We start from the raw sequence: 20,167 nt of genomic DNA, 5'->3' as shown, positions 1-20,167 counted from the left end.
CGTGGCACTATATATATATCGGCAAAATTATTGGGGAGAAGGAACACGGCCCCCGCCCCCGGTTCCCATGGCCATAGACAGTAAGCAGCTGACAGTGGTAGTATATGGTTGATACATATTATCTATAAACGTAAGCAGTTGAACCGGGTGCTATACAAGAGGCAGCTGGCATGGTTGTCAGTAAGCAGTTGACCTGACTGTCGTTTACGGAATTCCATAATAATTATCAGGCTCGTAGCAAGGGATTCAAAAGTGTGAGGGGGGGGGGGGGGGGTAACTTCCAAAAAAAACCTGACAAGCAAAAAGAACATAAACAAAACAAAACAAAAAACAAACAAAAAAGGAAAGAAAACAAAACGAAAAAAAAAATCCGAAAACAACAAAAGCCTCAACTGACTAAAGGGGGGGGGGGCTTTCCAAAATTATCTGACAAGCAAAAACAAACAAAAACAAAACAAAACAAAAAAGCTAATTTGCTGTACAGATCCTAGATTACTATAGCAAAATACTATACTCAGAAAAACCCCACGTTCTATGGGCCTGATTATTATATAATACTTAGAAGTAAACATTAAAAAAAAAAAAAACAAAAGTAATAATTTTTAACAACTCGGGTAGATTACTAAAGGAAGCATTCCATCTTGGTAATGATATTATAGAATGTGTAAAACAATATAAATATCTGGGGATAACCCTTGAAAACAACGGAAACTTTATTGAAGCAAAAAAAAAAAAAAAAAAATAATAATAATAAAAAAAAATAAATAAAAATACAAAAAACAATTGTTTCAAAAAAGCTTGTTAAAGGCATGCTTTAAATTTTATAGAGATATAAAAAATGCTAATCCCTCTATAAAAACATTTTTACATATATTTGATCACTGTATTAAACCTATAGCTTTGTATGGCTGTGAGAACTGGAGCATTATTAATGTTACATGTACTCCAAAAAGGAAAATTGTCCCTCTTTTTGATATATTAAAAGATTGCCCAGGAAGTTGAAAAACTCAATGTGAAATTCTGCAAATATATTATGGGGGTATCTAAAACTTGTACAAACGTAGGAATCTATTCTGAACTGGGAAGGTATCCATTATATATACATGTAGATATGTTTTAGCAAATTTTTCATGTACTGGTATAGACTAGAACATACATCATCTAATTTACTGGAGGCAGCTTTCCATGAGTGCATGTCAAACACCATCAATAGTGATTGGTACTCCAGTATATTATTCTACAGTGAAAAACTACATATTGATTTGTCCCTTTGCAAAAAATTAAGTGAAAACAAATTTAAACCGTACATTAAAAAGCAATTACATAATATTTTTTTAGACTCCTGGAAAGATATCAGTACCAAATACTTAGAAGGATTTGGTAAATTAAGTAGAGTGTACATATTTTGAAGGACATTCAATTTTGAAAAATACTTCTTTCCATATATAGCACTACATGTATGTGCGTGAAGTCCTGTACATATGAACATATACAAAAATTTATTAGAAAATATGTTGATTTACACCTTATTTACAATACCATAATGTAAAACAAAAATGGACTTCTTTTATTGATTGACATTGCATTGCAGTGCAGTGCAATAAAATGCAGTTAAATTCTTATTATGGTAAACAGTATAAATTCTTTAGCAAACAAAAAAATCCACTCATCAGTCAAAAAGGAGTGTTCATTTCTTTTGGATCTTTTGTGCATATCCAAACAAATCATTCGATAAAAAAAAAAAAAAAAAAAAAAAAAAAAAAAACAGCAACACGTAACTTTGCGAAGGTCCTTCGACTTAATTACTGATTGTTAATTTTGATTCATATCAAAGAAAACAAATATTTAAGAATATGAGAATAAAAGAAATGTTCTCTAGTCTATTTTTGAAACCGTTTTTTTTTTCAAAGCATAAGATGAAAAAAAGTGTGTGTATTCAATCAGTTTTTAAATTCAATTAAGAAAAAAAATTGACTAAGTTAATTTTAATTGCACAATTTGGCAGGCATCACAATGTATTGCTTTGTATTGCAGCAGAGTGCAGTGCGATGCAATTCTACTTGAATTTAAACAAGCACAATTATTCTACTTGTCAATGAGAAATATTCCCCACCATTCACCCTCCAAAGAGAGGTTTTATATACAATTTGTCCTTGTGATTGAATGTTTCTTTGGAAATTTGCATAATGTAAGTTTTGTTTCAAAGTTCGATAACTCAAATTATGTCCCTTTGAACAACGTAGACAAAACGATCATTAATTTCTGCTTTATCTTATGTAAATGTTTAAGCAATGCTAACGAGTAACAGGCTTGTATACTATATATAAGACGTTAGGCAGACGTTCACTCTATGACCATGTGTTAAAGTCTGAGTAAATAACGGTAATCAGTTGGTAATGTCGCGTGTAAAGAACTTAGTGTGAGCTTATCTCACTAAACAAGTACTGCTAAGCAGTATTGAAAAGCGTCTTTGATTGTTCTACAAAGTCATCGGCGCTTTGTTTGAGTCTCAAAATATTCACTCATCAGTCAAACAGGAAAGTTTATATTTTTTCACTGTTTTGCCTAATAATAAAAATTGACCAAGTATGTTTTAATTAGACAGTACATCAAGCATTACAATGCAATGTATTGTAGGACAGTTATATTTTTATTTAAAAGCAAAATGAATTAGCTTGCAATTAAAGAACTTCACTCGACACTCCAATTTTCCTCGGGATGTTTCGCATATATCCATATCAGTCTTTCAATAAAAAAAAAACAATCAGCAAAAGTAACTGTTCTTTGATGAGAACTTAGTTCTAAGTACTGTTATCAGAATATATTCTGTTTATCCTTCCTGGTGCTTATCTGCAATACTCTCAAAATTTACACTCATCAGTCAAACATGAGATTTCTCTCATTTTCAATCTTTCATATACCCAAACTAGGCGTTGCATAAAATAATAAACAGCAATGAAAAAATTTGTCCAACAATCCTTCGACATTATTACTGCATTGTTCATTTAGATTCATATGAAAGAGAAGAATCATATAAGAAAATGGGAATGAAAATATTCCATCCAATCCTTTTTTCAAAACTTTTTTTAAAAATAAAAATTTATTAGAAAATATGTTGATTTACACCTTATTTACAATACCATAATGTAAAACAAAAATGGACTTCATTTAATTGATTGACATTGCATTGCAGTGCAGTGCAATAAAATGCAGTTAAATTCTTATTATGGTAAACAGTATAAATTCTCTTGCAAACAAAAAATCCACTCATCAGTCAAAAAGGAGTGTTCATTTCTTTTGGATCTTTTGTGCATATCCAAACTAATCATTCGATAAAAAAAAGAAACAGCAACACGTAACTTTGCGAAAGTCCTTCGACTTAGTTACTGACTGTTAATTTTGATTCATATCAAAGAAAACAAAATATTTAAGAATATGAGAATATAAGAAATGCACTCTAGTCTAGCTCTTTTTTTTGAAACTTTTTTTTTTCAAAGCATGAAATGAAAAAAAAAATTTGTGTATTTAATCAGTTTTCAATTCAATTAAAAAAAAAATTGACAAAGTTAATTTTGATTTCGCAATTTCGCAGGCATCGCAATGTATCACAATGTATTGCAGCAGTGTGCAGTATGGTGCAGTTCTACTTGCGCATACCCAAACTAGTCATTCGATAAAAAAAAAAACAGGAACACGTAACTTTGCGAAAGTCCTTCGACTTAATTACTGATTGTTAATTTTGATTCATATCAAAGAAAACAAATATTTAAGAATGTGAGAATAAAAGAAATGCTCTCTAGTCTAGCTCTTTTTTTGAAACTTTTTTTTTTCAAAGCATGAAATGAAAATAAGTGTGTGCATTCAATCAGTTTTTAAATTCAATTAAGAAAAAAAATGACTAAGTTAATTTTGATTGGACAATTTGGCAGGCATAACAATGTATAGTATCGCATTGCATCGCAGCAGAGTGCAGTATGGTGCAATTCTACTTGCGCATACCCAAACTAGTCATTCGATAAAAAAAACAGCAACACGTAACTTTGCGAAAGTCCTTCGACTTAATTACTGATTGTTAATTTTGATTCATATCAAAGAAAACAAATATTTAAGAATATGAGAATAAAAGAAATGTTCTCTAGTCTATTTTTGAAACCGTTTTTTTTTTTCAAAGCATAAGATGAAAAAAAGTGTGTGTATTCAATCAGTTTTTAAATTCAATTAAGAAAAAAAATTGACTAAGTTAATTTTGATTGCACAATTTGGCAGGCATCACAATGTATTGCTTTGTATTGCAGCAGAGTGCAGTGCGATGCAATTCTACTTGAATTTAAACAAGCACAATTATTCTACTTGTCAATGAGAAATATTCCCCACCATCCACCCTCCAAAGAGAGGTTTTATATACAATTTGTCCTTGTGATTGAATGTTTCTTTGGAAATTTGCATAATGTAAGTTTTGTTTCAAAGTTCGATAACTCAAATTATGTCCCTTTGAACAACGTAGACAAAACGATCATTAATTTCTGCTTTATCTTATGTAAATGTTTAAGCAATGCTAACGAGTAACAGGCTTGTATACTATATATAAGACGTTAGGCAGACGTTCACTCTATGACCATGTGTTAAAGTCTGAGTAAATAACGGTAATGTCGCGTGTAAAGAACTTAGTGTGAGCTTATCTCACTAAACAAGTACTGATAAGCAGTATTGAAAAGCGTCTTTGATTGTTCTACAAAGTCATCGGCGCTTTGTTTGAGTCTCAAAATATTCACTCATCAGTCAAACAGGAAAGTTTATATTTTTTCACTGTTTTGCCTAATAATAAAAATTGACCAAGTATGTTTTAATTAGACAGTACATCAAGCATTACAATGCAATGTATTGTAGGACAGTTATATTTTTATTTAAAAGCAAAATGAATTAGCTTGCAATTAAAGAACTTCACTCGACACTCCAATTTTCCTCGGGATGTTTCGCATATATCCATATCAGTCTTTCAAATAAAAACAATCAGCAAAAGTAACTGTTCTTTGATGAGAACTTAGCTCTAAGTACTGATATCAGAATATATTCTGTTTATCCTTCCTGGTGCTTATCTGCAATACTCTCAAAATTTACACTCATCAGTCAAACATGAGATTTCTCTCATTTTCAATCTTTCATATACCCAAACTAGGCGTTGCATAAAATAATAAACAGCAATGAAAAAATTTGTCCAACAATCCTTCGACATTATTACTGCATTGTTCATTTAGATTCATATGAAAGAGAAGAATCATATAAGAAAATGGGAATGAAAATATTCCATCCAGTCCTTTTTTCAAAACTTTTTTTTAAAAATAAAAATTTATTAGAAAATATGTTGATTTACACCTTATTTTCAATACCATAATGTAAAACAAAAATGGACTTCATTTAATTGATTGACATTGCATTGCAGTGCAGTGCAATAAAATGCAGTTAAATTCTTCTATGGTAAACAGTATAAATTCTCTTGCAAACAAAAAAATCCTCTCATCAGTCAAAAAGGAGTGTACATTTCTTTTGGATCTTTTGCGCATACCCAAACTAGTCTTTCGATAAAAAAAAAAAAAAAAAAAAAAAAAAAAAAAAAAAAAAAAAAAAAAAACAGCAACACGTAACTTTGCGAAAGTCCTTCGACTTAGTTACTGATTGTTAATTTTGATTCATATCAAAGAAAACAAATATTTAAGAATGTGAGAATAAAAGAAATGTTCTCTAGTCTATTTTTGAAACCTTTTTTTTTTTTTTTTTTCAAAGCAAAAAATGAAAAAAGTGTGTGTATTCAATCAGTTTTTAAATTTAATTAAAAAAAATTGACTAAGTTAATTTTGATTGCACAATTTGGCAGGCATCACAATGTATCGCATTGTATTGCAGCAGAGTGCAGTATGGTACAATTATACTTGTATTTAAACAAGCATAGTTATTTTACTTGTCAATGTATTAGAAATATTCCCCACCATCCACCCTCCAAAGACAGTTTTTATATACAATTTGTCCTTGATTGAATGTTTCTTTGGAAATTTGCATAATGGAAGTTTTGTTTCAGAGACGGGTAGATAAGTAAAGATACTTAATAAATGTGGTAAAAATGAAATTCTTCCCAAGAGTGAAAGCTTCTGTCGTTACTGTACTTCAAGTCCAACTGAGGATGAAATACATTTTTTGCTAGAATGTCCACTGTATAATGATTCTAGAGGAGAATTTTAAAACAAAATCTTTTAAACTTTTCGAAATTTAATACTGCTTAATAATGTGGACCTGTTTACATGGATTATGTCAAATGAAGATTCTGAGTTTGTTGTTTTATTATGCCAACATTTAAATGAAAATTTTAATATGAGAAAACAACATAGTATAATATAGGTATATTACAGTCATTATACATATACCATTTTATACATTTTATGCATCCTAAAAGTTGACAGCTAACTCTCTGTTCAATGTACAGTTGTTTGTTTTGTTTTGTTTATTGCTATTTATGACTATGATTTCGGACATTGTTCATCTTTATGCTCCACTGTCGGCCCAAATAATAAATTGGTTGAATAAATATTCCATTCTATTCAATACTTTTTATCAAAATATGCATCAGTATCATTTTAATTTTTTTTAATATTTTAGAAAGTAGGCTAAAGTATGAACCAAGTCCACATATAGGATATAATTCAATATCATATTGAAGCAATTGATACATTTTCATCACTCTGCTCTCTTAGTCTCTAATGAAACCGTTACGAGATCGGGTTTGGTATTCCATAAATATCTTGTGAATCGCAGTTGGTTGTTGTTTTCCCCGATTTTGACAGGGTGGTCACCGTGGAGTATTTAAACAAATTTAACAGCAATGATTGGTTTACTATATAATGGCTGAGAGCGGAGGTAAATTGAGGACGGTGAAAATTACACATTGTTTTTAATGAGCATTTGTTGAGAATCTATTTCATTTTTATGACCTTTTCAGTTGTTGTGTTCTTCATCTCTATAAACCACTGCTGAAGAAAATGTGCAATAATATGGTCAAGAGTGATATTATGAAAAGTGCTAGGATAATGATGTTTTGAAAAAAACAAACTGTGATTGAACCATGTTTTCATGATTATGTTCAAATATTCAGAAAGTCATTATGAGGTCCAGTACAATCAGTACATTCAGCTACGTAGCTAAAATTACCTACCGTAGCGTTATTTACCTACCTCATGTAGCTTTATTTAGCTATTTCAAGGCAACTTTTCACAAATTTGCTTCTTATTTCAAAAAGACAAAAAGTCGCAAGTAAATGTCTACAAATATTTATTCTAGGTATTATTTAAAAAGCAATCTAAAGCAGAGATAGTTTTAACATTGCTGCGTTTGTACACTTTTAAGGAAAATATCATTAGATATATATTTCCGTTGTTTGAGTAACTGTACACCACCTTGTGTGTGATAAGGCATGAATAAATAGAGGATATTCAATGTTTTGTAGATGAATATGGAATTTATTTCACGAGTGGGACAGGATTTTTTTATATTTTCACGAGTGCGAAGCACGAGTGAAAATATAAAAAAATCCTGTCTCACGAGAGAAATAAATACCATATTCATCTACAAATCATTGAATTTTCTGTTTATTACATTTTCTTTGATGTTCCCTTTGCTTCTGTCTTTTCTTAACACAGTGTCATAGGCTTGACGTCATAGTTGAGCGGTTGAGACGTCATAGCTTAGCAGTTGTGAGATTGAAAACACTACATAGCATGGATTTTAGCAACATATTTGGGAAGGAATTTGCAGTTTTAGCACTATCAAGATGGTGAATTACTATATCTTATGACAGGCCAGAAATTATTTTTTACGTAACAATGGTGTCATTATGATTTCTCTGTACTTTTCAGCATTAATATTATCATTGACAATTGTTAGAATACCTACTCCATTCCAGCAGATTCACCCCCAAACCATTAGACTAACCCTTGCGCCACGGCCGGGACTAATGCATTGCGGCATCCACTCCTCTCTGGGTCTCTGCCACACATATACGGGGTTGTTTTTTCCAATAATCACTTTTCATTCATCAGAAAAAATATAACACGATTCCAGTCACCATCAACTTTCCAATGCCTTTTCCCCCTGGACCATTCTACTCATTTTTTAAAATTCACATCTCGGATTCATGTTTTTTCTAACAACTCATCTGTGGTATTTATTTCGAAACAAGCATCTTTTCACAGTTACTTCTGAAACAGTATTTCTCCGAAAATGGTTGAATCTAGCAGTAATTTCCTTCAGAGGTTCAACACGATGTGTTTTTACTAACCTCAAAATTGATCGTTTGTCTTGCACACTTAGTTTTTTTCTATACTTAGTAACATTGTTAAAAAATATTTTTTGTAGATCAAAATCAGGATGTCTTTCAGGAGGAAAGACTGCTGCTGAAACTGGAGACATGTATGCAGATTTACAGCTGGGACTGTGGACTTGCCTGCTGCTGTATGGTGCTAAGGTCCATATATTTTTTTCTTCTTTCTTTTTTAAATCAAGAATGTGGTATGCATAGAGAAAATTAAAGTAAACTAACTATTTTTAGCTCTACTGGTCAGAGACCAGAAGAGCTTATGCGATAGTGAGGTGTCCGTCGTCCATCCGTCTGTCTGTCTGTCTGTCCGTCTGTCTGTAAACAATTTTTCAAAACGCTACTCCTCCTACAGTTTTGGTCCGATTTCAATATAACTTGGCACACAAGTAGACTACACTAAGATACATAATTTAGTGCATCGGTTTTTGATTTCGATGGACGGTGTTGCCATGGTTACTAAAAATAGAAATTTCTGTGAAATTCCTTTAAAACGCTACTCCTCCTACAGTTTTGGTCCGATTTCAATATAACTTGGCACACAAGTAGACTACACTAAGATACATAATTTAGTGCATCGGTTTTTGATTTCAATGGACGGTGTTGCCATGGTTACTAAAAATAGAAATTTCTGTGAAATTCCTTTAAAACGCTACTCCTCCTACAGTTTTGGTCCGATTTCAATATAACTTGGCACACAAGTAGACTACACTAAGATACATAATTTAGTGCATCGGTTTTTGATTTCGATGGACGGTGTTGCCATGGTTACTAAAAATAGAAATTTCTGTTAAATTTCTTTAAAACGCTACTCCTCCTACAGTTTTGGTCCGATTTCAATATATCTTGGCACACAAGTAGACTACACTAAGATACATAATTTAGTGCATCGGTTTTTGATTTCGATGGACGGTGTTGCCATGGTTACTAAAAATAGAAATTTCTGTGAAATTCCCTTTAAACACTACTCCTGCTACAGGTTTAGTCTGCTTCTAATATAATTAGGCATACAAGAAGACTATACTAAGATACATAATTTATTGCATTGGTTTTTGAATTCGATGAACAGTGTTGCCATGGTTACTTAAAATAGAAATTTCTGTGAAATTCCTTTAAAACGTTACTCCTCCTACAATTTTGGTCTGATTTCAATCTAGTTAAACAGTTAGAATACACTACGATACATAATATGTATTTCTGTTTTTTTTTTATTTGGGTGAGTGGTGTTGTCATGGTTACCGGTACTAAAAATAGAAATTTCCGTGAAATACTTTCAAAACGCTACTACTCCTAGTTTTCATTTGATTTCAATATAACTTGTCACAAAAGTAGACTACATTAAGATACATAATTCTATTTATTGTGGCATGTTGCAATGTTTCAAATCCAAGTGCTACTTTTCTTTTGTTATACAAACAGACCAGTAGAGCTACAGTCTCATCAGAGACTTCTGGTTTGATGGTAGTATTCAGGCGCGGATCCAGAAATTGAAGTTAGAGGGGGCGCCGAAAGTAGGCAGGGGGTCTGGGGGCCGCCCTGAGGCCCCCAAGTGGGTCATGGGTGAAGCCCTGTTGGGGGCCAAGGGGGCGAAGCCCCCGGAAGCTCCTGAATTCTAGAAATTTTGCAGGGTAAAAATGAGGTCTACCGAGTAGACATTTTTACATTTTCTCGACAAAGCTATGATTTTCGCTAACTTTGACAATTTTAGGGGGGTGCACCAGGTGCGTTCCCCCCCCTTAAATCCACCACTGGTATTATCAATCAGGGGTGAGACTGAAATACGTCATTCTGAAAAATGATGGCTAGTCGTCATGTTTATTAACTGCAGTAATTACATTTTTTTATCATTTTTGTCAATCTGACTTACTTGTCATATTTTTATTTTTTACTTTTTTCTTTGTATACCCCAATTATGTACATAGAATGACTAATATTTAAATAAATATGTTGATGAATTCATGCATGAGCTAAACAAATTTAGTATGAACTTTTCACATGTTTTATAATATAGAGAGATAATTTTGTATTACAAACAGTAATAAAAGATATAAGTTAGAATAATGTATTTCTTTAATAATTTCAATTTTTATAAATATTGATTGCTTTTGTCTGTTTATCAAAATAGTTTAGGATTCAAGGAACAGAAAATTGCCAACTTTGACAGACAAAATCCCAATTTGTTCAATAAAGTAATATTTTTTTAAAATACAAAGTCTTCAAACACTTTTAATCTATCATTTAAGAGTGATTTTACATCTTCAAAATGATCCATTACTTTGCACATGCATTTTTTGTAAACCTCTACTTTTTGTGTGAAATAAGTACATTTTAAAGCATCGTCACATGCTCATACATGTACTCCCGTTTGGGGGTATAATTTTCTTATTTCCATTTACTCCATTTTGGGGGTTCAACCAGACGGGTACCTCTATCTTAAATTTTCTTTCATTGTCACAACTTTGAATAGTATGTGAGGTACTGCATGTTATACCATATTTTATTGCATTTGCACAAATGATAATATGTACATTTAACTTTTTATCAATGTAGATATTTGGGAAAAGATGATTCCTGTGTTTACACTAGTGATCTTGATGAACTTCAATGTGGTCAAAGGTATGGTCAGATAAATGCTTTTTACGTCATGTTCTCCTTGCAGTTTTTGGATCACCTGAGCCTTAGGCTTAAAAGAGCTTTTCTGATCGAAATTTGTCCATTGTCATTGTTGTAAACTTTTCACATTTTCATCTTCTCCATAACCACTGGGCCATTTTCAACCAAATTTAGCGCAGAGTATCCTTGTGTAAAGGGGATTCAAGTTTTTCAAATGAAGTGTCACACCCTTTTCCAAGGGGAGATAATTAAGAAATAGTGAAAATTGGGTGGGGCAATTTAAAAATCTTCTTAACAAGAACCAGTGGGAAATAAAAGATGAAACTTATGTGAAAGCTTTTTTGGGGTAGGTTAGATTCAAATTTGTTCAAATCTCAATCATTTAGGGTAGGGTGGGGCCACTATGGGCAATTAAAGTTTTACATAGGAATGCATAGGGAAATACTGGTACTTTAAAATTCATTTCTGAAGAACAGCAAGGTCTGTATTAGTCATATTTAGAAGGAAGCATCCTCAACTAGTTTAGATTCAGTTTTATTCAAATCATGATCCCCGGATGCTAGTATGGGGCCAACCGAAGTTTTGCATAGGAATACATAGGGAAAATCTCTAAAATACATCTCAAGAACAGAATAGTCATGATTAGTCATACTGTTTACAGGATTATTTTCGCCCTTTCACAATTGAAAACAATTTTGCTCCATTTTAAATTTGCCTAGTCATAGTTCTGTTTAAGAAATTTTACTGTTTTCTTTGAATTCACAGTCTTAAATTTTCCCACTTGTGCCAAGGTCGAAAGGGGCAAAAATAAATTGGTGGCAAAAATCCCCTGTATACAGTATTTATATAGAAGCATTCTCAAGTAGTGTAGATTCAAGTTTGTTCAAATCATGACTCAGGGAGGTAGGATGGGACCACTATGGGTAATTAAAGTTTTACATAGGAATGCATATGGAAAATCTAGTAAATTCTTCTGAAGAACAGAAGGTTATTATTAGTCAATATTTAGAAAAAAGCAATCTTGTAGATTCAAATTTTTTCAAAATCATAACCCCCTGGGGTAGGGTGTGGCCTATATGGGTGATCAGAATTTTACATAGGAATGCATAGGAAAAATCTTTAAAATTCTTCTTTTTAAAATCAACAATGTCATGATTAATCTTTTATATGAAAGCATCTTCAGGTAATGTAGCTTCAGTTATGTGAACTTTAGAAACTATTATTTGATTGCATTTGATTATGCAAGAATTAGCCCAATACCAAAGACAGATTAACTTGTGATTTATTAAATAATTTAACTTTTTTGTGCGCATTAATTATACACTTTTTTCAATGGATGGCACTGTAGCTCTCCGGTCCCAGTTTTTTTCAGACCAGCAAGCTACATATTTGCAGCAAATTTTACATAGATATATATAAGGGATAAATCTGCTGATAAAGGGCCATAGTTTATTAGTTACTCAGGTGAGCATTGTGGCCCATGGGTCTCTTGTTAATATTGTTTTTATCAATACATGTATATCATATAACACCTATATAATCTTAAAAGCTTATTATTTATAATTGATTTCCCTTTCAAACTTAATATTGTACAATTCAGTGTGATTGTTTGACACACTTCACTGAAGACCTAATATATGTCAGAAATGTATTGTAATGCTAACATGCAGCAGCATAAAATAAATATTGGCAGACAATGCTTTTTCTTGGACAGTAGTGATAGGTGAAAGGTTGATTCTCACACCTGAGTAAGAACACCTGTAAAACATATATCAACTTGTGGCTTACACACCTGTACATATACTACATACATGTATAGAAGATTAACAAAAAACCTGATACAGAAATGATATTCAAATTTTATTTAAGGAATAACTGTCTAGTTTTTTTGTTTTATGATGTGATCAATCAATTTGCTCGCGTGATAATTTGCATAAATGCCGAAGGTGTTTATGCGTAAAAGTATCACACAAGCAAATTGATTGATCATCATCATAAAGCCAAAAAACCAGACAGTTATTCCTTATATTTTTATTTTTACCTGATCCTTGATTCAATAAAAAAAATCAATAAGAAATCTCAGCATCCCTGCCGGGTGTATTTCTAAGCAACACGCAGCAAAAAAGCATGCAGTTCTGTCACATGCTGAGCAAATCGCTTTATGGGGTTATAAAGCCATTACTTATTTGTAGTTTTATCTCGGAGAAAGACATTGGAAAATGTAAATATTAAAGTTGGATTGTTTTAACTAAAGTATGATTTTGTTGTTATTGTTTCAGTATATGGACAATTGATTTGGGATACCTTTTACTTAAGTACAAAGTCAGGGTAGAGTTCTCCACAGTTACCTTGGGTGTGGATGACCAGTATGCCAGAAAGGTGATGATGCATGCATACAATAATGATCATTACTAAGTTGTTATTTAACATCTCACTAAAACTTTCATGAGCAACCTTTATCATTGATAGAATTTGTTTTTGCAAAATGATGGATTTACTAGGTAAATAAGAACATCTTATTTAGATGTACCTTAAATTGTTATGAATTATTATAGTAGAAGTGTTGTTCTTGATATCGTAATAAATAGATAATTGGTAATGTGATTTTACTAGTACCAGTAAAAATTCTGGTTAAAATTACTTGCCTCAGATTCTCCAGAAAACAAAATGTTTTGTGTATGAAATAAATATTTATGTTCTCAATATTTTTCAAGAGGCTTAAAAATCCAGGGGTAGATTTTATTTACAAAATTTTACCTCATGTGAGATTAAGCAAAATATTTATAAAAAAAATGGCATAGTGATATAAATAACTTATCAAAAGGTCAAACTTAAAAACTTTGAATAGTGATTTTGGATGTGAACTTATCAAGTAAACTTTGAAAAATACTGATAAAATTTAGAACTTAAAATCACCACCTTCTAATTGAGACTTGTGATGGTCAAATATTCCAATCCAATGGATGAAAGACTGTGCGCATTTAGTAAATCAGGTCAAATAGCAGACAAATTCCATAATTTCATTTTAGAAAATAAATCACTGAGTAGTATAAGGAAGAACCTTTTACATCTCAGATTGTAAAATGCCAAATACACTTAAATTTACTGAAATTTTGTCAACCACAAATTTTAAATCCTTAAAAAATCACTGTATATTCATATCTAAAATAAAAAATGCAGTGTGACCTCCATAATTTATATATCTTCATTTCTTTTCTTTCTGTTTTCTTTGTGTTTGTTCCTGTATTTTGTACACGTACTGTATACAGGGTTATTTTCGTCCCATGTATTTTTTTTGCCCTTTCACACTTGCAAACAATTTTGCCCCATTTTAATTTTGCCTAGTTACAATTTTGTTAAAGAAATTATACTGTGTTTTTTGAATTTGTCCCATTTTAAATTCGCCCACCTGTGAGTAGGGAGAAAGGGGCAAAAAATTAAATGGGGGCTAAAATTTCCCTGTATACAGTGTATGTGTCATTTATGTATTGTATCATACATTTAGTTTTTCTTTCACAATTGAACGAGGACGACATAATACACTGTATCTCATGTACCACTGATTGTTTGTTTAAGTGTAATAAATGAACTTGAACTTGTTTTTTAGCCATTCTATATGCGCAATTTTGACAAAGATGCTGAAAGGGTTAGCAAAAAGTTTGCAGAGGCTTCCCAATCAGGACTTGATGTTTCCAAAAGGTCATGATTATTTTATTCTTAAGCAACATAAATGAATTTTTTAAAACAAATCTAGATAATTATGTCTCTCTCCAGTAATAAAAGTCCAGTTTTGGCATCATAGGATATAAATGTAAGATAGTAAACATTACTACATGTATGTAAAATTTTGTCGCATAAGTGAAAAAGAACACACATTTAGAACAATGATTTTGGATTTTGTAATAACCATTTTGTAATGCATGGTGTGTATGAAAAAATTTAACATTTGTGTCTGTCATCAGGTCTTTAAGCATAAAAGACATTGTGAATCATCTATCAGGGGGGAACCTGCTCATCTGCCTGGTTGATTGGAGCTCACTGGAGTGTATCTGGTGTGACAGGGTGGTGTGTATATTCATCACAATGGCTTTTTTCATTCTGTATAATAAACTTCTATGGATTTTTCATACTTGTACCTTTCAATGAATGAAATAGCTACTATTGGTAGTAAAGTGTTAAACATCAAGATGTTTCTTTGATTGTAAAGAACCAGTAGTATTTATCTCTTAAATTCCTTCTTACATGTGTGTACTTGAGGAACTCTGTACAGACTAACAGCTTATTTCAGAGCAAATTATATAGATTAGAATAGGTTATATTATATTATTATTGATAAATATTATCAGTTTTTTAGCTCACCTCAACGAAGTTGGGGGAGCTTACGTAATACCCTCGGCGTCGGCGTCCCAGGTTAAGGTTTTTGGAGCAGTTTTCTTTTCAAGTACTTCTATGGTCTATATTAGTCAGAGATGCATGGAGGATGCTTCTAGTGTGTTTTATTGTACCAGTCAAGGTTTCAGATGCTGCAATTTCAGCTAAAGAATGACCAGGTTAATGTTTTTGGAGCAGGTTAAAGTTTTTGGAGCAGGTCTCATTTCCAAGTAACAATAAGCCCAATATTGACCAAACTTGCATGGATGATACATCTGAGGATGCACACTACTGAACTTGCTTCGGATGCTGGATCTGACCTAGATTTTCCGGATGAGTGACTAGGTTAAAGTTTTTGGAGTAGATCTCATTTCCAAGTAACTATAAACCCTATATTGACCAAACTTGCATGGATGATACATCTAAGGATGCACACTACTGGACTTGCTTCGGATGCTGGATCTGACCTATATTTTTCGGATGAGTGACCAGGTTAAGGATTTTGGAGCAGATCTCATTTCCAAGTAACTATAGGCCCTATATTGACCAAACTTGCATGGATGATACATCTAAGGATGCACACTACTGGACTTGCTTTGGATGCTGAATCTGACCTATATTTTTCGGATGAGTGACCAGGTTTAAGTTTTTGGAGCAGATGTCATCTCCAAGTACTTTAAACCCTATATTGACCAAACTTACATGGATGATCCATCAAGGGACAAACAATCTCAAAACTTGCTTCGGATGCTGGATTTGACTTACATTTTCTGGATGAGTGACTAGTTTTCAGTTTTCAGGTAAGTCTATTCCCAAGTAACTGCAAGCCCTATCAGACCAAAATTGCATAAATGTTGTATCTAGGGATGCACACTCCTAGATTATTAGTGTAGTGTGGGACTTTGCCTTACTTAAAGACAACATTCGTTGAGGTGAGCTCTGTAATCTGTGATTACCTATGTTTTATATATGTATTTACAGAAGCAACACTGTTTAAACTGGTGTGGACATTGTTGCAGAACATATCAGGGTAAAAGCAATAAAAAATACTCTCTTGAATAAATAGCTTAAAAATTAAAGCTCATTTAAAATAGACCTGACGTATTAAAAATATTAAAAACATAAAAAAAGTATTAAAAACATTAGACTATCTCACTGTAAAAGAAAGTTATTAATTTTTTGTAGGTCACTATGTTGTGGTGTGTGGATTTGACTTGAAAAAGAAATATATATTTTACAAAAATCCTTCCTATGATGAAGGTAGGTTTTTCTCAACAATAAACAGTTTATAAGAAAAGCAGATATACTGTAAACCAACTATTATTCATGTCATCTTTTATTCTGGGGTAGTCCGTTTAAAATCAATCCGCAACGATTAATTTTCGCAACTGAGGAAACATTCACTGCATTGAAATACAAAGCAAAATAAATGGTTCGCGGCGATTAATATTCGTGAGTTAAATAGGTTGCGAAACTCGCTGATATTTCTCACAAGCGAATAAAGTTGGTTTACAGTAGCTTAAGGAAAGCCAACATTGCTCATTATTACATGTTTTGCAAATGCAATTTCTTTATCATTGTAATGAGACTGTGAAATTATTTTGTATTCTTTGGAGAAATGTCTATGTCATTTCGGCTTGTTGTAAGTCTGGTACATCAAATTTTCATGACTTCTTATTTTCCTGATAAGTTATTTTGATATTCATGAGCGAGACAAAATTTGTATGTCTTTTAGTTATTGCTGTATTTTCAGATAATCTTTAATAACATAAATACGGTATATCTGAGAATGAAATTTTTGTGAGTAGATGGTCTCGTGTTTTTACATGAAAATAAAGTTCTCTTGAATTAAAACAGATTTTACAGTATACATATCACAAACATGTAGTTACTTCCTGTTTTATGTACAGTAAAGGGATTTATAAAGTCGTTAGCAATCCATCCAGCCACATGAATGTGAATGCATGTATTACTCAATACAGGGAAATCTTTGTGCCACATTAATTTTAATCCTTTGTGCTGTTGTAATTGAACAAATTTAAATCGGGGCAAATTCAAAGAAGACAAGAATTATGGCATCTCTTTTGCACAACTTTAAATTAGGGCAAAATCACAAGTATGATAGGGTGAAAAAATATGGGACAAAGAGAACCCTAAATATAGTATTTACAGATACATGTATATACTTGTATGTATATGTATTTATCAATGCAACAACAAATATTTTGTGTTGATGCAACATTTACTTGAAAATGTTTATTTCTTGAGTCATCATTTATTTCTCAACCATTTTTAAGCTGTCTGTAAAATGAACAAGAAAAATTACAGCAAAGTTAAACAAAATAAACCTTTCTATAATGGCATCAAATAACATTTTGTTTACTGGGTGATGTGAGGAAGCGCACATTTGCCAGTATATTATTTGTCATGAGATTTATCTAATACTGTAAAGTGTTATCTTTTAGAGGTGTAAGTAACGTAAAGAGAGAAAAAAATGCTTTTAAATGTATATACAGAACTATTTTAAAGCTGTCTGACATTTACATTGGTAGATGTGTGCTGTTCCCGGATGGACAAGTTTGACAAAGCTCGCAAGAGCCATGGTACAGATGAAGACATTCTGCTCATATATAAACAACAAAGTAAGGGGGATCACACCTTCAGATCCTAGGTCTCTGAATGGACTTCAGTGTTGTTTTTTCCCAGCTAGTATGGACATTCTTTTCCCCTTATTTATGTAGTTAAATATGTGTCTAATTCATTTTTTTTTTCAAAACCATTAAAATTAGGAGGAAGTTTTTAGCTCACTTGAGCCGAAGGCTTAAGTGAGCTTTTTTGATCAAAATTTGTCCGTTGTCTTTGGTGTCGTTGTTGTTGTAAACTTTTTACAATTTCATCTTCTTCTGCAGAACCACTAGGCTAATTTCAATCCTACTTTGCAGAGTATCCTTGGGTAAAGGGGATTCAAGTTTGTTCAAATGAAGGGCCCACACCTTCTTCCAAGGGGAGATACCTGTAATTAAGAAAAAGTGAAAAATTGGGTGGGGTCATTTTAAAATCTTCTTTTCAAGAAACACTTGGCCAAAAAAGATGAAACTTATGTGAATGCTTTCTGACATTGTGTAGATTCAAGTTTGTGCAAATCATGACCCCCTGGACTAGGGAGGGGTCACAATGGGCAAACAAAGTTTTACAAAGGAATATATAGGAAAAGTTTCTAAAATTCTTCTTCTCAAGAGCAGCAGATGGTTAGTCATATTAATATGGAAGCATCCTCAGATAGTGTATATTCAGGTTTGTTCAAATCATGACCCCAGGGAATAAGGTTGGGCCACAGTGGGCAATAAAAGTTTTACATACATGTAGGTATACATAGGAAAAAATCTTTATAAATCTTTTTCTGAAGAACAGCAAAGCCATGACTAATCATATTTATATGAAAGCATCCTCAGGTAGCATAAATTCAAGTTCTTCAAATCATGATCCCTGGGGGTAGGGTTGGGCCCCAATGGGCAATAAAAGTTTTACCTAGGTATACATAGGAAATATCTTTAAAAATCCTCTTCCTAAGAACAGCAAATCCATGACTAGTCATATTAATTCAGAAACATTCTTTGGTAGTGTAGATTCATGTTTGTTCAAATTATGTTCCCCGGGGTTAGGGGAGAGCCACAATAGAAGATCAAACATATAGAATAAAATCTTCTAAAGCCTTGATTATTCAAAGAAATATTGAAGCATCCTCAGTTAATGTAGATTCAAAAGTGAACAAATCATACCCCTCCCCTTTCCACAGGGAGTGGGATGGGGTGGGGGGATATTTGTAATCACTTATATATTTAATCTTTTCAATACTGCTGCTTTTTCCTAGCCAATGTGCTCGGGTGAGTGATGTGGCCTATGGGCCTCTTCTTTTTTTTTCTTTTAATTGTGGTATATGGTATTATTATGGAAATGTGCTCAAAATGTATTTGAAACAAGAAAAATAATTGAAAATATTTAACTTTACATCTTTGACTTGAAGTTGTAGAGGTCTTCTTTTTTCAACAACTTCAGGTACATGTACTTACCTGAAAATAAATTAAACTAGTAGATTTATTTGAAATTTTTTTTAATTTGTAAAATATGGTATTATTTTGTAAATGTGCTCAAAATGTATTTGAAACATGAGAAATAATTTAAAATATATAATTTTACTCCTTGAACTTGAAATGATATTGTAGAGGTCTTGTTTGTCTACAACTTCATGTTCTGTCATGAAAATTAAACCTGCAGATTTAGATGAAGTGTAGCAGTATTTGTTGATGGGTTACATATTTATTATTTATCATCAAAATTGCTTGTATGTCAGATTGATATTTTCATGATTATTTTACTATGCATTATTATAAAAGCATAATTATGCTAGTCTTCAAGTGTCTTATTTAACAGAATTTTAACAATTGTGTTCACAAACAGTTGTATGTAGAAATGATTTTGTGATTTCAATGATATATAGTATATTGTCTGTACTTAAAGTCAACATGCAACCAATTGATACCTCAATTGCTTTATGCGAATTGTACCAACTTACAATAGACAAAAATTGATTCAGTTTACACTTGAGAAGGAATAAATGGAATATGTACATGTACACGTATTTCACTTGAGTTGCTGATTGAAAGAAAAAGTGTTTTTGTTCCCAGTGACTTAACTTTTCATATATTTTCACCTCCTTTTACTTTTACAGTAATTTTGCAAAGTAAGAAATGATAAAAAAGGGCATATGTTAAAAGTAATTTTTGTGAGATACTTCATCTGCGTTCATCAAAGCTGATTTGAAAA

The 20,167-nt window shown here is 32.1% G+C and overlaps 2 protein-coding genes across 2 annotated transcripts in view; both read left to right on the top strand.

Annotated features, from left to right (window-relative positions):
• Positions 1 to 20,167, top strand: part of LOC133172466 (uncharacterized) — a 57,242-nt gene that overhangs the window by 10,656 nt on the left and 26,419 nt on the right. The window lies entirely within an intron of this gene.
• Positions 6,816 to 19,480, top strand: LOC133172467 (protein GUCD1-like). The gene is made up of 9 exons (XM_061307353.1): positions 6,816 to 6,906; positions 8,401 to 8,509; positions 10,910 to 10,975; positions 13,252 to 13,351; positions 14,580 to 14,671; positions 14,935 to 15,037; positions 16,325 to 16,373; positions 16,529 to 16,603; positions 17,896 to 19,480. Exons 1-9 carry the CDS (start codon positions 6,891 to 6,893, stop codon positions 18,012 to 18,014), a joined length of 729 nt encoding a protein of 242 aa, XP_061163337.1. The 5' UTR covers positions 6,816 to 6,890; the 3' UTR covers positions 18,015 to 19,480.

Source organism: Saccostrea echinata, unplaced genomic scaffold (assembly GCF_033153115.1).
Source record: "Saccostrea echinata isolate AGI-Se365-2 ecotype Australia unplaced genomic scaffold, CSIRO_AGI_Sech_v1 ptg000054l, whole genome shotgun sequence".
NCBI lineage: Eukaryota > Metazoa > Mollusca > Bivalvia > Ostreida > Ostreidae > Saccostrea > Saccostrea echinata.
The sequence above is the reverse complement of the archived record's forward strand: the minus strand, read 5'-3'. Positions and strand labels throughout refer to the sequence as shown.